The sequence below is a fragment of the Oncorhynchus gorbuscha genome, linkage group LG09, assembly GCF_021184085.1.
Source record: "Oncorhynchus gorbuscha isolate QuinsamMale2020 ecotype Even-year linkage group LG09, OgorEven_v1.0, whole genome shotgun sequence".
Taxonomy (NCBI): Eukaryota; Metazoa; Chordata; class Actinopteri; order Salmoniformes; family Salmonidae; genus Oncorhynchus; species Oncorhynchus gorbuscha.
Genome location: NC_060181.1, coordinates 53797251 through 53819569, shown reverse-complemented (window position 1 = coordinate 53819569; position 22319 = coordinate 53797251). Strand labels below are relative to the sequence as shown.

Genomic DNA, 22319 nt, shown 5'->3' with positions numbered 1-22319 from the left:
GGGTTATCATGCTTTATCTGCCTGAGAGTTTTTGAGTATACCGTGATTGGCACTCAACCAATCAAGTCTGTGCTCTAATCAGATTTGTAAAACCTGCTTTATAACTTTACCCACCTCAAATTGTTGTGGAATATGCTTATGTGAAATCAGAGCGAATTGCAGGCCAAGTTTTCATAAAATGTATACAGTCACTTTTCCTGTCTTAAATCAAAGTGTTAGTATTTGTTTGATTTACTTCCTGTCTGGAGCCAGCTCATTGTTAATGTCAAATGATATGCACTTGATACGGCCTGAATAGAAAATGTGTGCAATTTAATTCAGTCATGTCTGGCTAATTTCAATACAACTTCCTCCATTCGGACTTTTGAACTTCCATGTACCGGTATGTCTTTTGTCACATTCATCCTACACAGTGAAGTTATTTCACCACTTCTGTTTTCTTAGAAAGCATGTGGAAGAGTGTCAAAGTAATTTGTATACTCTGAAATAGTTTTAATTGGTGTAAATAAGCCTAAGAATAGTGTTTGAATAAATGTGCCATGTAGCAAAGTTTTATTTTTTTAGTTCTGTCAAGTATTATATTCATCCAAATGGGAGTTGATAATATTCGGGAAGGGCTACACCTCTGTAAGACTAAAGTGATGTGTAGTAACCCTTGGTCCCGCCTACACACAACCACCCTTGTCCCTGAAGTTTAGCCAGGGTTCATACTGCACTTGAGTAGTGATAACAGAACAGGGCCGTGCTCTCTCTCTCCCTTGCTCTGAAGTTTAATTTTTAACTCGTAGGAGAGAGGAGATAGGAGAAAATCAGTGCCTGCTGTCAGGGTGCAGCTTGAAGCATGGCACAAGCAAAGGAGTAAATCCGATACTTTCTGGATGAAGAACTGTACGGACGGTCGATGGTACAAAACTCAGACTTCAGGCCAGTAATGGATAGTCCTGCCACGCTGAGCCGTGTGTTTCAAAGAAGCTAAAACGAGGAAGAAACTTTCTGGTATGTCTAATAGGATCCTAATATTCTTCTGTGATATGGCTTATCTGGGCAACAAAGAGGTCAAACAAAGAGGTGTTAAGTTAATCTACTTTTAGAGTTAACCATGGTTTTGGACGAGGGTGTCAGAAATATATTATTTTATCTCTGAAAAATATTTCTCTCCCTGGCTGTTTGGATTTCCTCTGGGCTCTATTACAGACTCTGCCCTGCTGAACTGATACGCTAGGAAAAAATCTATATCTGGAAATCGAAACTCAGTAACCATGAATGAGGGGGAGGCCGAGATAGCCGAGGAGAAAGACTGGAAGGAGCTGGAGCCCAACTATGCCATCAAAGTCTTCCTCACTGTCCTGTACAGCCTCATCCTGCTCACAGGCATCGTGGGTAATGGAATCACCATTCGGGTGACACAGGTGCTGCGGCAGAATGGCTACCTGCAAAAGTATGTGACGGACCACATGGTGAGCCTGGCATGTTCCGACCTTTTGGTCCTCCTCATAGGAATGCCCGTAGAGCTCTACAGTGCCACGTGGTTCCCCTTCACCTCAGCCTCGGGTGACGCTTCCTGCAAGATCTACAACTTCCTGTTCGAGGCCTGCAGTTACGCCACCATCTTGAACGTGGCGACGCTCAGCTTTGAACGCTACATTGCCATTTGCCACCCGTTCCGCTTCAAGGCCCTGGGCAGAGAGCGAACAACTGGGAGTCTCATCGCTCTCGCCTGGGTCACGTCCGTGTTCGTAGCCCTCCCGCTGCTGTTCGTCACAGGAATGGAGGGCTATGTCCCAGAGCGAGCCATCATGCCCGTCCAGAACCTGACGTTCTGCACCAACCTGAGAAACCAGTGGGGAATGTACAGGGCCAGTATCTTTGTGGCGTTCATTGTGTACATGGTGGTGCTGGTCAGCGTGGGGGTCATGTGTTGGGCCATGATCCTGGTCCTTCAGAAAACCATGGGGCCCATAGGAAGAGGGGTCAACGGAGTTGAGGACAAGCCAAAACACGAGAGTGCCAGGGTCAAAGCCGCCAAGAAGCAAACCATCCTTTTTCTAGGTAAGTTGACACTTTTACATTCTACCTAAAATATCTAATTGCAATTTTGAAAGGATGATGATACATTTTGTTTAGCCAACTGGTGGCCACAATGTGTGTGTGTCCGTGTGCATGTTTGTGTTACACAGGGCGTGTACACCATTGCATTCCAACTGGTAGACAGTGTAGCTGTTGTGACAGGGCCGCCGGAAAATTTGTGGCGATTTTGATTTAGGTTAATAAAATATATTGTCGCAAAGAGTTAAAAAGATGGCCAAAGTGTTGTTTTTTAGTTCTATTTGCCTCATGATTTGTCAACTCACAACTCGAGCACAATTTCTCTGTCCTTCACATTGGAGTGCTTCACATCGAAGTGCTGCTGCAAGCTCTTTGCTGTGTCTTGACCAATCAGATTCACAGAAATCACAAGTCGTGCATGCTGGACGCAATGCACAAATCTCAAGGCGCTCTCTTCACTTTCCTCCGGCATTGAGTATTTCGTCAAGATGACGACCTAAGCACGCAAACTTCAAAGAGCTAGTTAGCGAAGTCTCTCAATTTATTTTTTACAACCTGAACTTCACTCAATTCAAAATACTGTAAATAAAAACATATGTATTAGTCACTATACTGTTGGTTATTGACCTAGAAGAGAATGTCAATGTCAACATTTTCCTCAGGATCCGGTCCTCTGAAAGCTAGTGTCAAAGGAGCTAGCAACAACACTAAGGCTACAGAGCAAAAGCATCTGACCACTACAAAGTCCTGGCTACCCCCTCCTCATCAGTACCAAAAGACAGACGCAGGGATTCCTCTCACGTTTCCCCCATTAAAGACCACAACCCAAAGATAAAGGCAAACCCGGGGAAGGAGATGAAAATGAACCAAAAGTAGACAAGATTTCAAATGCAACACTACTTGGAGATAACATGCTCAAAGACAGGTTCGATAAGCAAGACAAAACACTTGAGGACATTAACTCTCAAATCAAACAGAACGATCTCATGATCACAAAAGCATCTAAGGCGTTTGAATTCAATGCTGCTGAGATAAACGAAAAGTGCTTACCTGGAAAATAAGGTCTCATTACTCCTGAAAGACAACAAGGAGGTAAAGACCAACCCTATAGAATTAGAGTGCTATAAATGTAGATGGAACCTCTGCATCAACGGAATGAAGAAACATTTTGTCAGCTCAAGTTTGCATTGGGTTTACATTCAAACTTGGGCTGACTAGGCTACCTACCTTTTTCAATATAAAAGTATTAACTGGAATTAATCTATAAAAACAATAGCTGACATAGACTGTAAGTCAATTTCTTTTTAGGCCTACAGTTGCATATGTCAGGACTACACTATGCCAATCTGCATAAAGCAAGCTCTGTTAGTTCTATTGTCCAATCATGTTGCTTTCTCTGTGTCTGCCGCTCTCGGCCCCAAGCTCTGATTGACTCCACGACAACATTTAAAAGTTATGACCCTTCAAAGGATTGATTTCACACATACGTCTTCTGTTTGGGGTGGTCTGTGCCATTACTGTCCACAGAGAATCTCAAGGGAACTCACATGAAGAACACGCCTGTAGTTGGCCATGTTATATTGATGTCACGTGGATATAAATAAATACCACACAACATTGAAGTGTGTATACACATTAAGTATGCAGAGTTATTTCCTCGTTAGTTCTGGACCGTATTATTGTATTTTCTCATGTCTCGAATGAATGTAAAGTCCTCGTGTGCTGGAAGCAGGAAGCCTTGTTTACTGTACATTTGTTGACAGAGACATTGGTCTAGAATCAGAGGCCTGTAATCCATCTTGACATTGACTATAATGATTATTTTGTGTGGCTGCGTGCAGACAGGTCAACATGCACATGTGAAGTGTTTGCTCTAAATTGGTTACAGGGTTTCCAGGCAATAGTTTATACAAACAGCAAATAATACCACATGGCAAAGAGTATCGGAAGTCAACGTGAATATAATGTATTGTTAGGTTCTAAATGAACCTTGTAGAATTTCACAGACAATTAGTAAAGCTTAAACCAAGTTTATTCACCCATTAGGTCATACAGTGGCATAAGACATATTCACACAAGCACTGATATTTTGTCCTTTCTCCTATACTGAGTCTCTTCCTACACATCTGAAAAGACAATGCATCTCTTTTGCTCGACAGAACTTTAGTGATATCTGTTCTTCCTCACCTCATCTGACCTGACTCACTCCTCCCCAACTCACGGCTGTCATGTTGACTTGTACCAGAGTGTCTCTCCTCCTCCCATAGGATCCTCGATGGCTAACAATCATATATCCGGACAGAATGTAAACGTTATACATTCCCCTCTCTCCCTCAGTGAGCTGAATAAGTATATTTCAGATTTTCAGAACCCAACAGTATGATATATTAAGATTAAAAGGACTCTTTTAATGGTACAGCAGATCTCACTGGGGGTACTTGTGTTATCAAATTGAAAATGGGCAGATTTACTTCAATTTGGCACTTGATAATGTAAACTGAGAGAATGTGTAACCTCATCTCTCCTCAATACTGCACTCTGCTCCTCTCAACCACCTACTTGAACCTTTCACTGTATACATATTAATATTTAGGACACAGACATACCCTTACATTTTTACAGTTCTGTGTGTCATCTATTATATATTAAATATAATTATATCATATATAGATATATTATTCATCTAAATCAACAGTTATATAAGTGATATAAAGTTGCAGAATGTCCAGCTGTAAAATATAGGCCTACAGTAGCTTATACGCTAACCATATCATGTACGCTTAGAAACCAGGCATATGCTAAATCATCATTGAATTCGCCTTAGAAATGTGTAGCTTCTTTAGTTACTTTGTTCATGTACATCCTAAGGCTTCTCCATTCCTAAATACCATCACAGCCCTTTCAGACAACAACAATCTCCACAATTGGTTATGCCATCGTGGCTTCCATTTCACTACTAGACCAGTGATCACTACTTGAAGGTACAACATTCTCACTGAGCAGTGCTTAAAGAGCTGTCCTTCAACTGATTGCAAGGTAGGAATATCAGTGCCTGGCTGGTCTGCTGCCACTTGGCAAGTGGCACTTTGGAAGGGATTCATATGTAATTATGTGTATTTGTTTTCAGAGCGGTGTGGTTGTATTCAACAGCTAGTATTGCAACATAGCATCCTTGAGTTTGTGTTGCAATCAGAATGAAATAATAATAATACATTTAATTTGTATAACACTTCATTACAGTGATATCTCAATGCTCTACATAGACAAAAATGTAAATAATGATTTAAAGAAATGACATAAAATACACGGAACAAAAATATAAATGCAACATGTCATGAGCTGAAATAAAAGATCACAGAAATGTTCCATACACATAAAGAGCTTATTTCTCCCAGATGTTGTGCACAAATTTGTTTACAACCCTGTTAATGAACATTTCTCCTTTGCCAAGATGATCCATCCACCTGACAGGCGTGGCATATCAAGAAGCTGATTAAACAGGATGACCATTACACAGGTGCAACTTGTGCTGGGGACAATAAAAGGTCACTCTAAAATGTACCGTATTGTCACACAACACAAGAAATTGGCAGTATGTCCAACCGGTCTCGCAACTGCACACCATGTATAACCACGCCAGCCCAGGACATCCACATCCGGCTTCTTCACCTGCGGGACCATCTGAGACCAGCCACCCAGAAAGCGACCACAACCAAATTTTTTCTGCACAAACTGTCATAAACCGTCTCAGGAAAGCTCATCAGCGTGCTCATCGTCCTCACCAGGGTCTTGACCTTACTGCAGTTTGGCGTCGTAATCAACTTTAGTGGGAAAATTCTCACCGTTTATGGCCACTGGCACACTGGAAAAGTGTGCTCTTCACAGATCAATCCCGTTTTCAACTGTACCAGGCAGATTGGCTGATGTCAACATTGTAAACAGAGACCCCAAGACCCCCATGGTGGGGTTATGGTATGGGCAAGCATAAGCTAAGGACAATGAACACACTTACATTTTATCAATGGCATTTTGAATGCACAGAGATACCGTGATGAGATCCTGAGACCCATTGTCGTGCCATTCATCCGCTGCCATCACCTCATGTTTCAGCATGATAATGCACGGCACCCATGTCGCAAGTATCTGTACACAATTCCTGGAAGCTGAAAATGTCCCAGTTCTTCCATGGCCTGCATACTCATCAGACATGTCACCCATTGAGTATGTTTGGAATGCTCTGGATGAACGTTTACGACAGCGTGTTCCAGTTCCCGTCAATATCCAGCAAATTTGCACAGCCATTGAAGTGGAGTGGGACAACATTCCACAGGTCACAATCAACAGCCTGATCAACTCTATGCGAAGGAGATGTGTCACGCTGCATGGGGCAAATGCTGGTCACATAAGACACTGTTTTTTTTGATACCTTAAAAAAAAAGTAGGGGCATGTGTCCGTGACCAACCGATGCATATCTGTATTCCCACTCATGTGAGATCCATAGAATAGGGTCTAATGAATTTATTTCAATTAACTGATTTCCTTATGAACTGTATCTCAGTAAAATGTTGAAATCGTTGCATGTTGCTTGTATATTTTTGTTCAGTGTTAAAACGTTTAGAATCAAGACAGGAAATAGAAGTACAGTAGTAGAATAGGTGCTAAAAGGACTTAGAGTAGGACTATAAGAAAGACCGTCTGTATAAATATGTTGTAAGGCCCATTTTAAAAGTTCTGATTGATGGAGCAGCTCTCAGATGTTTAGGGAGATCATTCCATAGGCGAGGGGCAAGGGGGCAGAAGGCTTGGTCCCCCATAGTACGGGGACATGAAGCATTGGTGAGTTGCTGGAGCATAGCAAGGTTAAGTGCATGTCAAGTGTCAAAATAAATTAACAGTGTCATAGAGAAAGTGCAATTTTGGGAAAAACTGTAAAGCAGTCCCTGGTTGATAATTGCTGGTCCTGGGTTCAAGTCCTTGTCTGGGCTACCTCCCGAATTTGCTGCAATATAAATTATGTAGATGTTCGTCAAACCCTCATTTTCCAGTCTAGTGTTCATTTTGTGAGATGATTTATCCTGTGTCATGCTTTGTACCATCTGCTCCCCCTTTTCATGAAAAAGGGCTTGACTACGTAAGGTTCCATTAGCGTGACTGTAATTTAGCCAGTAGCTTCAGCAATTTATCAGCCTCCCGGTAAGGTGGGGCAGGAAGAATTCATCAGCAGGTCTAGAACAGTGTTTTTTTCACTAACTAATTTGAGAGATTAACTAATGCCATCAGCCTGATGATTTGAGTCTCATAGGGCACAGTGTTACCATTTCTAGCCACTTACCTGTAACACGGCGCTGTAGTATCAGGGTCAAAGATGAGACATTTAAATTTGGTGTCCCAAAGCCATTCATTTAACATAAAAAGATAAATATGTAGAAATATAATATTAAATCACTCAACACTTACCCTTCTTTTGACCCAGAAATGTTTGTGTTGCAAACTATTACATTAAGGGAGTTATTGACCTCTAAAGTGTCAAAATGTCCTTTTGGGTTAATATTCTAATGACATAAGTGTTTTTAAAAGGTAGAAATTCATCCTAAAAATATAAATGAACACCCATGGCATAATTGTGCTAGTGTTTGCAACAATACATAGAATAATAGGTGACATACTGCATCTAAAAGATATTTAAAAACTTTAATAGCTTTTGCCCAGACTTCTGCACTTCATCAATGTCAATCAATATAGCAAAGGTAAAATGCCATTTTCATGCATATCACATGATGGTAATTATGTGACATCACAAATAATACCCATTGAAGACCCTCTATCAAAGTGAGGTGAGTAAATCTCTCTGAAATATTTGATGATTTCACCTTTTGACCCTCTAGTAACATCCACATGTCCTTCAGAACAACACAGAAAACATAATTTTAATGTTATTATTTTATAAAAAGCTATATTAAATATGAAAAGTAAGGATAATCTTTATAGGTCATTACTTTATATAGGTGGCCAAGCAACTTCCTGTTAAATATGTTTATGTTTGAAATCCGTTGTTCAGTATCACACTTTTGTCCTTCAGCACAACAAAAGTTTAAATTGTTACAATTGGCTCATTCATCCCCCTCCTCTCCCCTGTAACTATTCCCCAGGTTGATGCTGCAAATGAGAATGTGTTCTCATTCAACTTACCTGGTAAAATAACAGATAAATAAAAAAATACAATTACAAATGTTATACCACAATGTCACCCATTATGCTGAATGACAGTAGCTTTGTTATCCCATGTTTTCACTAGTTTACAACATTTAATCATGCAATTCATAGTTACTTGTTGAATGAATAGTGAATGTTAGCATTTCAAACAATTTTATGGCATTTTAACGTATTTCAAGGCACATTATCTTTATATTGTAGATGCCGTTGTCTAATAAGGAGAGGGATGCACGGCACAGACAAAATATTAAACGCAGATCCAGTTGTTCGGGAGGAAAGACTAGCCAGAAGAAAAGCAAGGTATTGTTTTCATGGTTTCATGCTACTGTCAGCAACAGAATAGGATATAATAGGATATAAAGCTGGGTGGATAACACTTAACATTAAGTTGCACTATTACACTGTAGTTAATGTTTTATTGAACTGCAGTTAAAGTATAACTGATGGATTGTTAATATTGTATTACACAATTATGGATACATCTTTTTATTTTGAATTATATTAGTTAATAGCTGCTTCACATTTGGGGAACTTTATGAAAAATTGAGACTGTACAAGTTTGAATTGAAGTAGTTTGATGGGCATTTTCTGTAGCCATTTTGTGTAGGTGAAATTGCATGTGTGTACCTGCAGTTTAACTGGCTGCACCATGTTGAGCAGTGCCGAAACTTAAAAGACACACTTAAAGAACACGAGGTTGTAATCCACATGGACTTTTTAAGAAAATTATGCGTGTAAACTGCATACAGAGGTTCAGGCTTTTCATTTTGGGGGCAGCCGTACGCAGGCAACTGTACACACAAGTGTTGTGTACACATCACAGGAATGCCAATCCTATGTCTCGATTTCAGATTCCCTTCGGCATGACGAGCGTGCCGTGTGGGCTGTTCTAAAGCCCGTCTTCGATAATATGAAGGGGAAAAAACATCCCTGACCACACTATACTGCATGAGTGAAGGCCCCGTCACACAATATAGGAATGCAAATAATTTCTACCTACTGAGCACGGTGCCATTTCTCACGGGTTTCAAAAAGGTAACATAGAATTTTTCTGAAAAGTCTCACGGAAAAGGTGCACCCGTTTGGTTGGTGGTTCCGTCAAACGTTGTGCAGGTGAGTTTGTCAAAAAAACGGCGGTGACCTCCAGAGCCCAAAGGAGCTCTACACCATGCTGGAGAAAACGCAGTCATGTGTAAAGTACTTCTGGATTGCTAAAGATGAGATTAACCAATTTGATAAAGCCATTGCCAGCTGTCAAAGGAACCTTAAAAATCCTCCAGATCATTGCGAAGGAACCTGGAAAGATCCACCCTGCTGCTCCCGAGCATGCATCTCCTGTGAGTGCAATGCTCCAACAGAGGTGGACTTTCAGAACCAAAATGCAGAAACAGAAGACAAGCCTATCCACAATGGTGAAACCACCAGAGGACTTAAACGGAAAGTTCGTAATAGTCAATTACGATTACCAGCCATTTGTCGGCCAAGTTTTGAAGGTTGTGGGAGAGGAGATGGAAATCAGTTGCATGCAACAAGCAGCTGAAGTAAATCATTCATTTGCATGGCCCCAAGTTAAGGTCATCACATACTACTTCAAGTCGGATGTCCAAGCAGTAATCTCCGAACCAGAGCCGTTTACTACAAAACAAAGGAATTCAATACTCTGCAACTCTGACTGGGAAAAGTTTACAGAGATTCATTAGTCCAAATTCCAACTTATACACCAGTTAGGCTACAGAATACTACTTAGGCCTACACAAGAAAATGACATACACAAGCGATCTAAAAATAAATCCATGTTTTAAAGATGTTATCGAAGGATGAGTTCAGTTTGAGAATGTTGATGAGTTCCATTTGATGTTCAGACAATGGATTTGGTTAATATTCTGATTTTCAGAATACTTCAGAATACAGAAATGTTTTGTTTTGATGTTGGTGGGATCATTTTTCATGTATTTTCTTTCAAATGCCTGATGTGACGTAATTTCATGATTTTACTTTGAGAAAGATATCCACTGTTTCGTGATGATTTTAAGCAAAACTACAGTTTTTTTGCACAATGTTTAAGGAATGTTTTTTAATTCATGCTTTGTTTGAAATGTTGATGATAATTTAATCCTACGTGAATTAAATTGTACCTCATGTGTCAGTTAAACTATGTTGCATAGTAAAACTCATGTTCTTTATGTGTGTGGTGTATAGGTCATCTCTCTCTCTTTCTCTCTCTCTCTCTCTCTCTCTCTCTCTCTCTCTCTCTCTCTCTCTCTCTCTCTCTCTCTCTCTCTCTCTCTCTCTGTCGTATGGAAGTGATCTAAGTTCAGCTAGCCTGCACATTTGAAACATCTTGTGTTTATTTACATTTACATTTAAGTCATTTAGCAGACGCTCTTATCCAGAGCGACTTACAAATTTCACAGTTTTATATCTTAATAATAGTTAATATGATCATTATTGTTATTGCTGAAGGAATCACATTTAGTGGGCTGTAGTGATATGTGTTATTCAGGGTAACAACATAGTGTCATACAGTATAACGCCAGTATTTTATATTAAAATACAATAATTTTGTGTTGACTCAGAGAGACAAAAACAAATCTCAAAGGATGAAGGGAAAGATATTTTCATAGATTTTTTTCAGATAGTTTTTGTAAAAAAAAAAAGAGTTGTACCCATGACACGTCAAATATGTGATATTCAAAATAAAATGACATTTTTTTCTGGGTAGTTATATTTCTGCCAGTCCATGCATGGATATATAACCTTGTCATTATGAAAAATGGGCATAAAATTACGATAAAAAAACAACAGTGTTATACTGAATTACATTTTAATAGGGTACATTCACATGAATCACTGTAAAAATGAATGATTGGCTTTATTTTTTAATATAACTATATAAGGGCATAGGTGACACTCCATTGAACATAAAACAAGCATTTTAGAGAATTGTAATTGCTGTTTTGTTTTTTTGTTACTTTGAAAACCTTATACGTCTTTGACCCATCAACATTCATCATGCTTTTTCTGTATTAACACAAGACACATTGATGTACATTTACATACATTTACATTTAAGTCATTTAGCAGACGCTCTTATCCAGAGCGACTTACAAATTGGTGCATTCACCTTATGACATCCAGTGGAACAGCCACTTTACAATAGTGCATCTACATATTTTAAGGGGGGTGAGAAGGATTACTTTATCCTATCCTAGGTATTCCTTAAAGAGGTGGGGTTTCAGGTGTCTCCGGAAGGTGGTGATTGACTCCGCTGTCCTGGCGTCGTGAGGGAGTTTGTTCCACCATTGGGGAGCCAGAGCAGCGAACAGTTTTGACTGGGCTGAGCGGGAACTGTACTTCCTCAATGGTAGGGAGGCGAGCAGGCCAGAGGTGGATGAACGCAGTGCCCTTATTTGGGTGTAGGGCCTGATCAGAGCCTGGAGGTACTGAGGTGCCGTTCCCCTCACAGCTCCGTAGGCAAGCACCATGGTCTTGTAGCGGATGCGAGCTTCAACTGGAAGCCAGTGGAGAGAGCGGAGGAGCGGGGTGACGTGAGAGAACTTGGGAAGGTTGAACACCAGACGGGCTGCGGCGTTCTGGATGAGTTGTAGGGGTTTAATGGCACAGGCAGGGAGCCCAGCCAACAGCGAGTTGCAGTAATCCAGACGGGAGATGACAAGTGCCTGGATTAGGACCTGTGCCGCTTCCTGTGTGAGGCAGGGTCGTACTCTGCGGATGTTGTAGAGCATGAACCTACAGGAACGGGCCACCGCCTTGATGTTAGTTGAGAACGACAGGGTGTTGTCCAGGATCACGCCAAGGTTCTTAGCGCTCTGGGAGGAGGACACAATGGAGTTGTCAACCGTGATGGCGAGATCATGGAACGGGCAGTCCTTCCCCGGGAGGAAGAGCAGCTCTGTCTTGCCGAAGTTCAGCTTGAGGTGGTGATCCGTCATCCACACTGATATGCCTGCCAGACATGCAGAGATGCGATTCGCCACCTGGTCATCAGAAGGGGGAAAGGAGAAGATTAATTGTGTGTCGTCTGCATAGCAATGATAGGAGAGACCATGTGAGGTTATGACAGAGCCAAGTGACTTGGTGTATAGCGAGAATAGGAGAGGGCCTAGAACAGAGCCCTGGGGGACACCAGTGGTGAGAGCGCATGGTGAGGAGACAGATTCTCGCCACGCCACCTGGTAGGAGCGACCTGTCAGGTAGGACGCAATCCAAGCGTGGGCCACGCCGGAGATGCCCAACTCGGAGAGGGTGGAGAGGAGTATCTGATGGTTCACAGTATCGAAGGCAGCCGATAGGTCTAGAAGGATGAGAGCAGAGGAGAGAGAGTTAGCTTTAGCGGTGCGGAGCGCCTCCGTGATACAGAGAAGAGCAGTCTCAGTTGAATGACTAGTCTTGAAACCTGACTGATTTGGATCAAGAAGGTCATTCTGAGAGAGATAGCGGGAGAGCTGACCAAGGACGGCACGTTCAAGAGTTTTGGAGAGAAAAGAAAGAAGGGATACTGGTCTGTAGTTGTTGACATCGGAGGGATCGAGTGTAGGTTTTTTCAGAAGGGGTGCAACTCTCGCTCTCTTGAAGACGGAAGGGACGTAGCCAGCGGTCAGGGATAAGTTGATGAGCGAGGTGAGGTAAGGGAGAAGGTCTCCGGAAATGGTCTGGAGAAGAGAGGAGGGGATAGGGTCAAGCGGGCAGGTTGTTGGGCGGCCGGCCGTCACAAGACGCGAGATTTCATCTGGAGAGAGAGGGGAGAAAGAGGTCAGAGCACAGGGTAGGGCACTGTGAGCAGAACCAGCGGTGTCGTTTGACTTAGCAAACGAGGATCGGATGTCGTCGACCTTCTTTTCAAAATGGTTGACGAAGTCATCTGCAGAGAGGGAGGAGGGGGAGGGGGAGGAGGATTCAGGAGGGAGGAGAAGGTGGCAAAGAGCTTCCTAGGGTTAGAGGCAGATGCTTGGAATTTAGAGTGGTAGAAAGTGGCTTTAGCAGCAGAGACAGAGGAGGAAAATGTAGAGAGGAGGGAGTGAAAGGATGCCAGGTCCGCAGGGAGGCGAGTTTTCCTCCATTTCCGCTCGGCTGCCCGGAGCCCTGTTCTGTGAGCTCGCAATGAGTCGTCAAGCCACGGAGCGGGAGGGGAGGACCGAGCCGGCCTGGAAGATAGGGGACATAGAGAGTCAAAGGATGCAGAAAGGGAAGAGAGGAGGGTTGAGGAGGCAGAATCAGGAGATAGGTTGGAGAAGGTTTGAGCAGAGGGAAGAGATGATAGAATGGAAGAGGAGAGAGTAGCGGGGGAGAGAGAGCGAAGGTTGGGACGGCGCGATACCATCCGAGTAGGGGCAGTGTGGGAAGTGTTGGATGAGAGCGAGAGGGAAAAGGATACAAGGTAGTGGTCGGAGACTTGGAGGGGAGTTGCAATGAGGTTAGTGGAAAAACAGCATCTAGTAAAGATGAGGTCGAGCGTATTGCCTGCCTTGTGAGTAGGGGGGGAAGGTGAGAGGGTGAGGTCAAAAGAGGAGAGGAGTGGAAAGAAGGAGGCAGAGAGGAATGAGTCAAAGGTAGACGTGGGGAGGTTAAAGTCGCCCAGAACTGTGAGAGGTGAGCCATCCTCAGGAAAGGAGCTTATCAAGGCATCAAGCTCATTGATGAACTCTCCGAGGGGACCTGGAGGGCGATAAATGATAAGGATGTTAAGCTTGAAAGGGCTGGTAACTGTGACAGCATGAAATTCAAAGTAAATGTAAAGTAGCACATTGATTTTAAGACTTGCATGCCCTTTTGAAACCTTATCCTAAACTTTGTAAACGTTGCTCTTTTGCACCCCAGTATCTCTACTTGCACATCATTATCTGCACATCTATCAATCCAGTGTTAATGCTAAATTGTCATTATTTCTCCACTATGGCCTATTTATTGCCTTACCTCGATCATTTTACTACATTTGCACACGCTGTACATAGATTTTTCTATTGTGTTATTGACTGTACGTTTGTTTATCCCATGTGTAACTCTGTGTTGTTTTTGTCGCACTGCTTTGCCTTATCTTGGCCAGGATGCAGTTGTAAATGAGACCTTGTTCTCAACTGGCCTACCTGGTTAAATAAAGGTGAAATCATAGAATAGTATATTTTATACAATATTATTATTTTATTCATGTTATATTTTATAGTAAGTGAACACACTCAAACATAGTAATAACTGATTGACCCTATGGTGTAATGATCTCATTGCCTGGAGTGTAAAAACAAGATGCCATTTTCATGGGTCGGACTCAATTACATGTCGGCCCGTACATCTTCACTGGTTTAATTGTGTCTTTGAAATTGGATAGAGTGAGAATCAGATTGAGTGTACAGTATGTGCTCCGGTGACCTCCCTACGGGTTCTGGTTCTGACAGGACAGGGGGATGGCTGGCCATATTACAGTGATGAAGGCGTGAAATGGGGTTTCATCCATTAGCCCCTACTCATTGTGCACTGGAGCAGGCATAATTCAGCTTGTCAAGCAGCATGGACACTGGCACCTCAATCATGTCATACCGAGCCAATGGAAATGAAAAGTTAAATGACATTGTTTTGAGGTAGTTATCCTCTGATGATTAATATCATGATGATGATAATCCTGAAGCAAAAAAAAGAGTACACTTTCTACTCAAACAGGCATGAATTATTCTTACCAACCGATTTAATACTATTTTCTACACCTATATTTTCTTTAATTAAGAAAATAGAAATTTCACATATGAGCTTGTCTGACCACTATGCTTACAGCTGCCTATTTCAAATTTATGAATCTCCTAAAAAAGCCAACAGGTGCCGTTTCAACATTTCATCACTGCAAAATCATACATTCTGTGATCAATTAGAAATTTCACTAAATTCATTCATAATGATCAATTAAAATTATGTCAATGACCCCTGGATTCTTTGGGATGCCACCAAAGGTTTTATAAAAATAATGCAACTGCTTTTAGGCTGGGTTTCTGTACAGCACGTTGAGATATCAGCTGATGTACGAAGGGCTATATAAATACATTTGATTTGATTTGATTTGATTTGATGATTTGCATCTTCGCTGAATAAATCACAATAAAACAAGACATTTTGTTAACTGTGTTACAGCGTTCTCAACAAACACTCTTTTCAGACCCGGTAGCTATTACTCTTTCCAAAGTCAAGACAGAATTGAATGTTTTGATTTTTTTTTAAATAGCAACATTTGCCATCCATCGAGTAAGACTCAACCATTACTTCCATGGTAATTGTTTCAAAATAGGTCTTTTGCAACAATCACAACTAAATGTAATCTTAGCGACTGTTCAAATCAATGGAAATAATCTGGGTGGCCATTTAATTGTCCAGCAGTCTTATAACTTGGGGATAGAAGCTGTTAAGGAGCCTTTTGGACCTAGACTTGGCGCTCGGGTACCGCTTGCCATGCGGTAACAGAGAGAAAAGTCTATGACTTTGGTGACTGGAGTCTTTGACAACTTCAAGAAATAATACAAAAACAACATTGTAAGCCTATGAGAACCCTCTAAAATGTTTTTGTTTCGACGTAATAACTATGTAAATTTAGCCTATGTTGAATGGGTACAGATGTTGAACATCAGTTGACTTCCCTGAAGGTGGGTGTGTTCAGCTGTTCTAACATAATGGCAAAAGGGTTTTCTAATGATCAATTAGCCTTTTGAAATGATAAACTTGGATTAGCTAACACAACGTGCTATTGGAACACAGGAGTGATGGTTGCTGATAATGGGCCTCTGTACGCCAGTGTAGATATTCCATAACAAATATTCAGTTTCCAGCTAAAATAGTCATTTACAACATTAACAATGTCTACACTGTATTTCTGATCAAGTTGATGTTATTTCAATGGAAATAAATGTGCGTTTCTTTCAAAACAAGGGCATTTCTAAGTGACCCCAAACCTTTGAATGGTAGTGTAAGTAAAACTATTTTAAAGACCTACTTAGTTTTTTGGGGTGTCTGTACTTTAATTGACTATTTATATGTTTTACAACTTTTACCCCACTATATCACTAAAGAAAACATGGTACATTTTACTCCATACATATTCCCTGACACCTAAAAGTACTCATTACATTCAGAATGTTCAACCAAGACAGAATTAGGGCACCTATCAATATAACACTTTGTCAACCCTACTGCCTCTGATCCGGCGGACTCATGAAACACAAATACTGTGTTTGTAAATGATCTCTGAGTGTTGGAGTCTGCCCCATGTATGTCCGTAATTAAAAAATAAGAACATCTTGCCGCTTGGTTTGCTTAATATAAGGAATTTGATGTATAGCATTTGCTTTTACGTTGTACTTTTACTCAAGTATGACGATTGAGTACTTGTTCTACCGCTGTACTTGAGTATATTTAATACCAGATACTTTCAGGCTTTTACTCAAGTAGAATTTTACTGGGTCACTTTCACTTTTACTTGAGTCATTTTCTGTTAAGGTATTTTTACTTTTACTCAAGTATGACATTTGAGTACTTTTTCCACCACTGGTCTTCACTGATATGTCTTTAACACCAAGGAAACATTTTACAATTAAATTGACCTCATCCCCCAACTGTTCACTCTGTCCCCTAAATCAGGTAGGCACGTTACTTCATATGATGTGCCCTGCAGTTAAATGCTTCTGGGGCAAGTTAATTTCATAGTGAATGAATTGAAATATTTAATGCGTTGCATCTATTATGTTACTTAATGATGACAACCCCACAATCTGGGGCGGCAGCGTAGCCTAGTGGTTAGAGCGTTGGACCAATAACCTAAAAGTTCAAATCCCTCAGCTGACAAGGTATAAATCTGTCATTCTGAACAAGGCAGTTAACCCACTGTTCCTAGGCCATCATTGAAAATAAGACTTAACTGACTTGCCTAGTAAAATAAAAATGAGAGAAGATTACTGCTGGCAGGCAGAACTGCTACAAAAACATCTCTTGACTAAGATGGCAACCACCTCACTCTTTCCCCCAATTCGCCAGTGGATACAGTTACTATTAGAAGTTATTAGATTAATTGACAATGGTAACGAGGAAAGAGATAATATCGTGTGTAACTACTACACAGACGAGGATGAAAATAATATGGACACCAACTTTAATTAATACCCCAATAACAAGTTAATAGGTCAATATTTGGCCGTTTTGTTGCACTACATGAAGTGCTAATCTCTGTAATGATATTATAAACTATTAATGGCATCGTATAAGCAGTTTATTAAAAAGTGCTTTATGTAAGGTAAGTTTAACCGGACAATGTTAACACATGATAGCATTATTTATACTAAACTGTCACTAACCACTATTTCAAACAATGTATTTACATAAAGATGTGTTTAATTGTTAATGGTTATACAGTCAATAGGATATTTATACATATAATATATACAGTGCCTTGCGAAAATATTCGGCCCCCTTGAACTTTGCGACCTTTTGCCACATTTCAGGCTTCAAACATAAAGATATAAAACTGTATTTTTTTGTGAAGAATCAACAACAATTGGGACACAATCATGAAGTGGAACGACATTTATTGGATATTTCAAACTTTTTTAACAAATCAAAAACTGAAAAATTGGGCGTGCAAAATTATTCAGCCCCCTTAAGTTAATACTTTGTAGCCCCACCTTTTGCTGCGATTACAGCTGTAAGTCGCTTGGGGTATGTCTCTATCAGTTTTGCACATCGAGAGACTGACATTTTTTCCCATTCCTCCTTGCAAAACAGCTCGAGCTCAATGAGGTTGGATGCAGAGCATTTGTGAACAGCAGTTTTCAGTTCTTTCCACATTCTAACACCTGGATATGTTTATTTTTGAACCATTCCATTGTAGATTTTGCTTTATGTTTTGGATCATTGTCTTGTTGGAAGACAAATCTCCGTCCCAGTCTCAGGTCTTTTGCAGACTCCATCAGGTTTTCTTCCAGATTGGTCATGTATTTGGCTCCATCCATCTTCCCATCAATTTTAACCATTTTCCCTGTCCCTGCTGAAGAAGAGCAGGCCCAAACCATGATGCTGCCACCAACATGTTTGATAGTGGGGATGGTGTGTTTATGGTGATGAGCTGTGTTGCTTTTACGCCAAACATAACGTTTTTCATTGTTGCCAAAAAGTTCAATTTTGGTTTCATCTGACCAGAGCACCTTCTTCCACATGTTTGGTGTGTCTCCCAGGTGGCTTGTGGCAAACTTTAAACAACACTTTTTATGGATATCTTTAAGAAATGACTTTCTTCTTGCCACTTTTCCATAAAGGCCAGATTTGTGCAATATATGACTGATTGTTGTCCTATGGACAGAGTCTCCCACCTCAGCTGTAGATCTCTGCAGTTCATCCAGAGTGATCATGGGCCTCTTGGCTGCATCTCTGATCAGTCTTCTCCTTGTATGAGATTTGCAGTGGTCTGATACTCCTCCCATTTCAATATTATCGCTTGCACAGTGCTCCTTGGGATGTTTAAAGCTTGGGAAATCTTTTTGTATCCAAATCCGGCTTTAAACTTCTTCACAACAGTGTCTCGGACCTGCCTGGTGTGTTCCTTGTTCTTCATGATGCTCTCTGCGCTTTTAACGGATCTCTGAGACTATCACAGTGCAAGTGCATTTATACGGAGACTTGATTACACACAGGTGGATTGTATTTATCATCATCAGTCATTTAGGTCAACATTGGATCATTCAGAGATCCTCACTGAACTTCTGGAGAGTTTGCTGCACTGAAAGTAAAGGGGCTGAATAATTTTGCACGCCCAATTTTTCAGTTCTTGATTTGTTAAAAAAGTTTGAAATATCCAATAAATGTCGTTCCACTTCATGATTGTGTCCCACTTGTTGTTGATTCTTAACAAAAAAATACAATTTTATATCTTTATGTTTGAAGCCTGAAATGTGGCAAAAGGTCGCAAAGTTCAAGGGGGCCGAATACTTTCGCAAGGCACTGTAATTTGTGAATACTGAAAAGGACGAGTAAGAATTTTCTCTCAATCTGCGATTCTCTTAAGTCATACAGGTAACTATTAATTATGATAAAGAGTAATTAACAACTTCTCAGCAAACATAATGTACCGAATCACTCCTTGTAGCAGATGAACCTCAGCTTCCTCTCACATTTTTACGTATCCCCAATGGAGCATTTTAGTGGTAATGCTTCCGCAAGGATATGCGGAGGAACAATTATCATCCCAACCCTCCCTGTTCTCGTACTCCAAGGCATCCCTGTTCACCCACAGACAGTAGCCACCAAGGAAGCGGAAACTCATCTACACTATCAGTGTTCTTCTTTATCTCCTCCTGGATCTTTCTCATTGCAACGTTATTCTCGTTCTCAGAGAGAAGGATGACGATGTCAGTGAAATGCTTTCTACAGTAACGCACAGCCTCCCATGTCTTCTTCTCATGGACCAGGGTCCTCTGGCGCATCTCCTCAAAGCAGTAGAAAGTTAATCACAAATCACTGAACTGATACAATGTCAGTACTTTTTTGGCAATGAAGGCACAGTTCACGGTGTCTTAAACTGAGTTGATTGAGTGGTTATTCCAACACCTTATCATTTGGTTATTGGTGTCCCAACCAATAGGTCCACCCAAACCCGCTACATCTTCAATGGAGGCCAAGCCAGTGTAGTGCTCACTGCAGTACCTACAGTATGTGCGTTTGTGCTTTTTATCTGGCTGTCCACGTTGAAGAGCTCTCTCAACAGACCAGGCCACCCCACATAGAGCTATGATGAAGAGGCCAGTGTATCTGCTCTTCCCCTGCATGGTGCCTCAGTGTTCTGGGCGGACTGGAGATGCCCCCCTCGTCTTCTGATGCTGGTGCTCTCTGTGACCGTGGGTCACTGCGTTTACCCCAAGCCCATCCCTTAAGGAAATTGTCAATCTGCCTCTCAGGCAAATTATTGGAGTCATGGAAAATCCTCCCTGTCTCCTGATGAGTATGTTGGATGAATATGGGGGGAACCCATTTGAAGTGATGTTCTGTTCAATTGTCATGCTTCTTTGACTCAACTCACTTTACAAATGAGTTCTGGGTAGGCCTGATGAAGTATTCATTTTGGAGACTTCTAGTTTGGGCATGTTCATTTGAGATTAATCTAGCAAGTCTAATTGTAATGCTTCACTATAAAAAAATATGTAATTTTATGAGTATATATTTAATTACAAACTGCTGATTGGCTGGCAGCTGTGGTATATCAGACAGTATATACAACTGGTATGACAAAGCATTTATTTTTACCGCTCTAATTATGTTGGTAACCAGTTTACAGTGCGTTCGGAAAGTATTCAGACCCTTTGACTTTTTCCACATTTTGTTACGTTACCACCTTATTCGACAATTGATTAAATAAATAAAATCCTCATCAATCTACACATAATACCTCATAATGACAAAGCAAAAACATTTTTTTTAAATTCTTGTAATTTAAATATATTTTTTAATTAATCACATTTACATAAGTATTTTGTTGAAGCACCTTTGACAGTGATTAGAGCCTCGAGTCCTCTTGGGTACAAGCTTGGCACACCTGTATTTGGGGAGTTTCTCCCATTCTTCTCTGCAAGTCCTCTCAAGCACTGTCAGGTTGGATGTGGATTTTTGCTGCACAGCTATTGTCAGCTCTCCAGAGATGCTTGATCGGGTTCAAGTCTGGGCTCTGACTGGGACACTCAAGGGCATTCAGAGACTTGTCCCGAAGCCACTCCTGCATTGTCTTGGCTTTGTGTTTAAGGTTGTTGTCCTGTTGGAAAGAGAACCTTCACCCCAGTATGAGGTCCTGAGCGCTCTGGAGCAGGTTTTCATCAATGATCTCTCTGTACTTTGCTCTGTTCATCTTTCCCTCAATCCTGAGAATACAGCAGTCCAGTACCCTACCCCAGACCAGTCCCTGCCACTGAAAAACATCCCCAAGCACGATCCTTCCACCACCATGCTTCACCATAGGGATGCTGCCAGGTTTCCTCCAGACGTGACGCTTGGCATTCAAAGCCAAAGAGTTCAATCTTGGTTTCTTCAGACCAGACAATCTTGTTTCTCATGGTCTGAGAGTCCTTTAGGTGCCTTTTGGCAAACTCCAGGTGGGCTGTCATGTGCCTTTTACTGAGGAGCTGCTTCCGTCTGGCCACTACCATAAAGGCCTGATTGGTGGAGTGCTGTAGAGATGGTTGTCCCGTACCTGAGCTCAATTTTGAGTCTCATAATAAAAGGGTCTGAATACTTATGTAAATATGGTATTTCAGTTTATTTGTAATACATTTGCAAACATTTCTAAAAAACTTTTTGGGCTATGGGGTATTGTGAGATGTATTTATTTATCAATCCATTTTAGAATGAGGCTGTAACATAACAAAATGTGTGAAAAAGGAATTGGTCTGAATACTTTTCGAATACACTGTATAATAGCAATAAGGCACCTCGGGTTTGTGATATATGGCCAATATACCACAATTGTGTTGTGCCTAAGAACAGCCCTTAGCCGTGATGTATTGCCAGTATACCACACCTCCTCGGGCATTATTGCTTAATTATACTTTCATTGCAGTAGTATTTAATACACTCAAGTACTGTAGCCTATGTTGCATGAATTCTTGTCTGGTCAACTTCACATTAAAAGCCAGTTCTATCTAAACTAATGGAAACTTTGAACCAGTGTGCCTTAGTGTTTGTTAAATTATTTGAAAAGCAGCACTCATGTCTCAAGTGGAGATTAGAGATTAATCATATAAGAAACGTCCAAAATAACACCCTATTCCCAACGTAGTGCACTACTTTTGACAAGAGCCAAATAGACCCTTGTCAAAAGTAGTGCACTACATTGTGAATAGGGTGCCATTTGGGATGCAGGGCTTTGTTCTCATTCAGATTGCGACAGACAATCAGACTGTCGTCTTCCACCAGTTGAGAGGGAACAGCAGGCAAATCACAGCTTTGTGTGACAAACAAATTGAGCCAAGAACATGCAACACCCTTCACCCTCCCCTTAACCTGAATAGGAGCAGGATGACTGAGCATAACTGAA

General features: G+C 41.1%; 1 protein-coding gene across 1 annotated transcript in view; it reads left to right on the top strand.

Moving 5' to 3' along the window:
- Positions 1–718: 718 nt before the first annotated feature.
- LOC124043764 (G-protein coupled receptor 39-like) overlaps positions 719–22319 on the top strand; it is a 59807-nt gene continuing 38206 nt past the window's right edge. Inside the window, exons 1-2 of the mRNA XM_046362700.1 lie at positions 719–996; positions 1195–2049. Coding sequence (XP_046218656.1) covers positions 1260–2049 — 790 coding nt within the window. The 5' untranslated portion in view covers positions 719–996; positions 1195–1259. The remainder of the gene's footprint in view (positions 997–1194; positions 2050–22319) is intronic.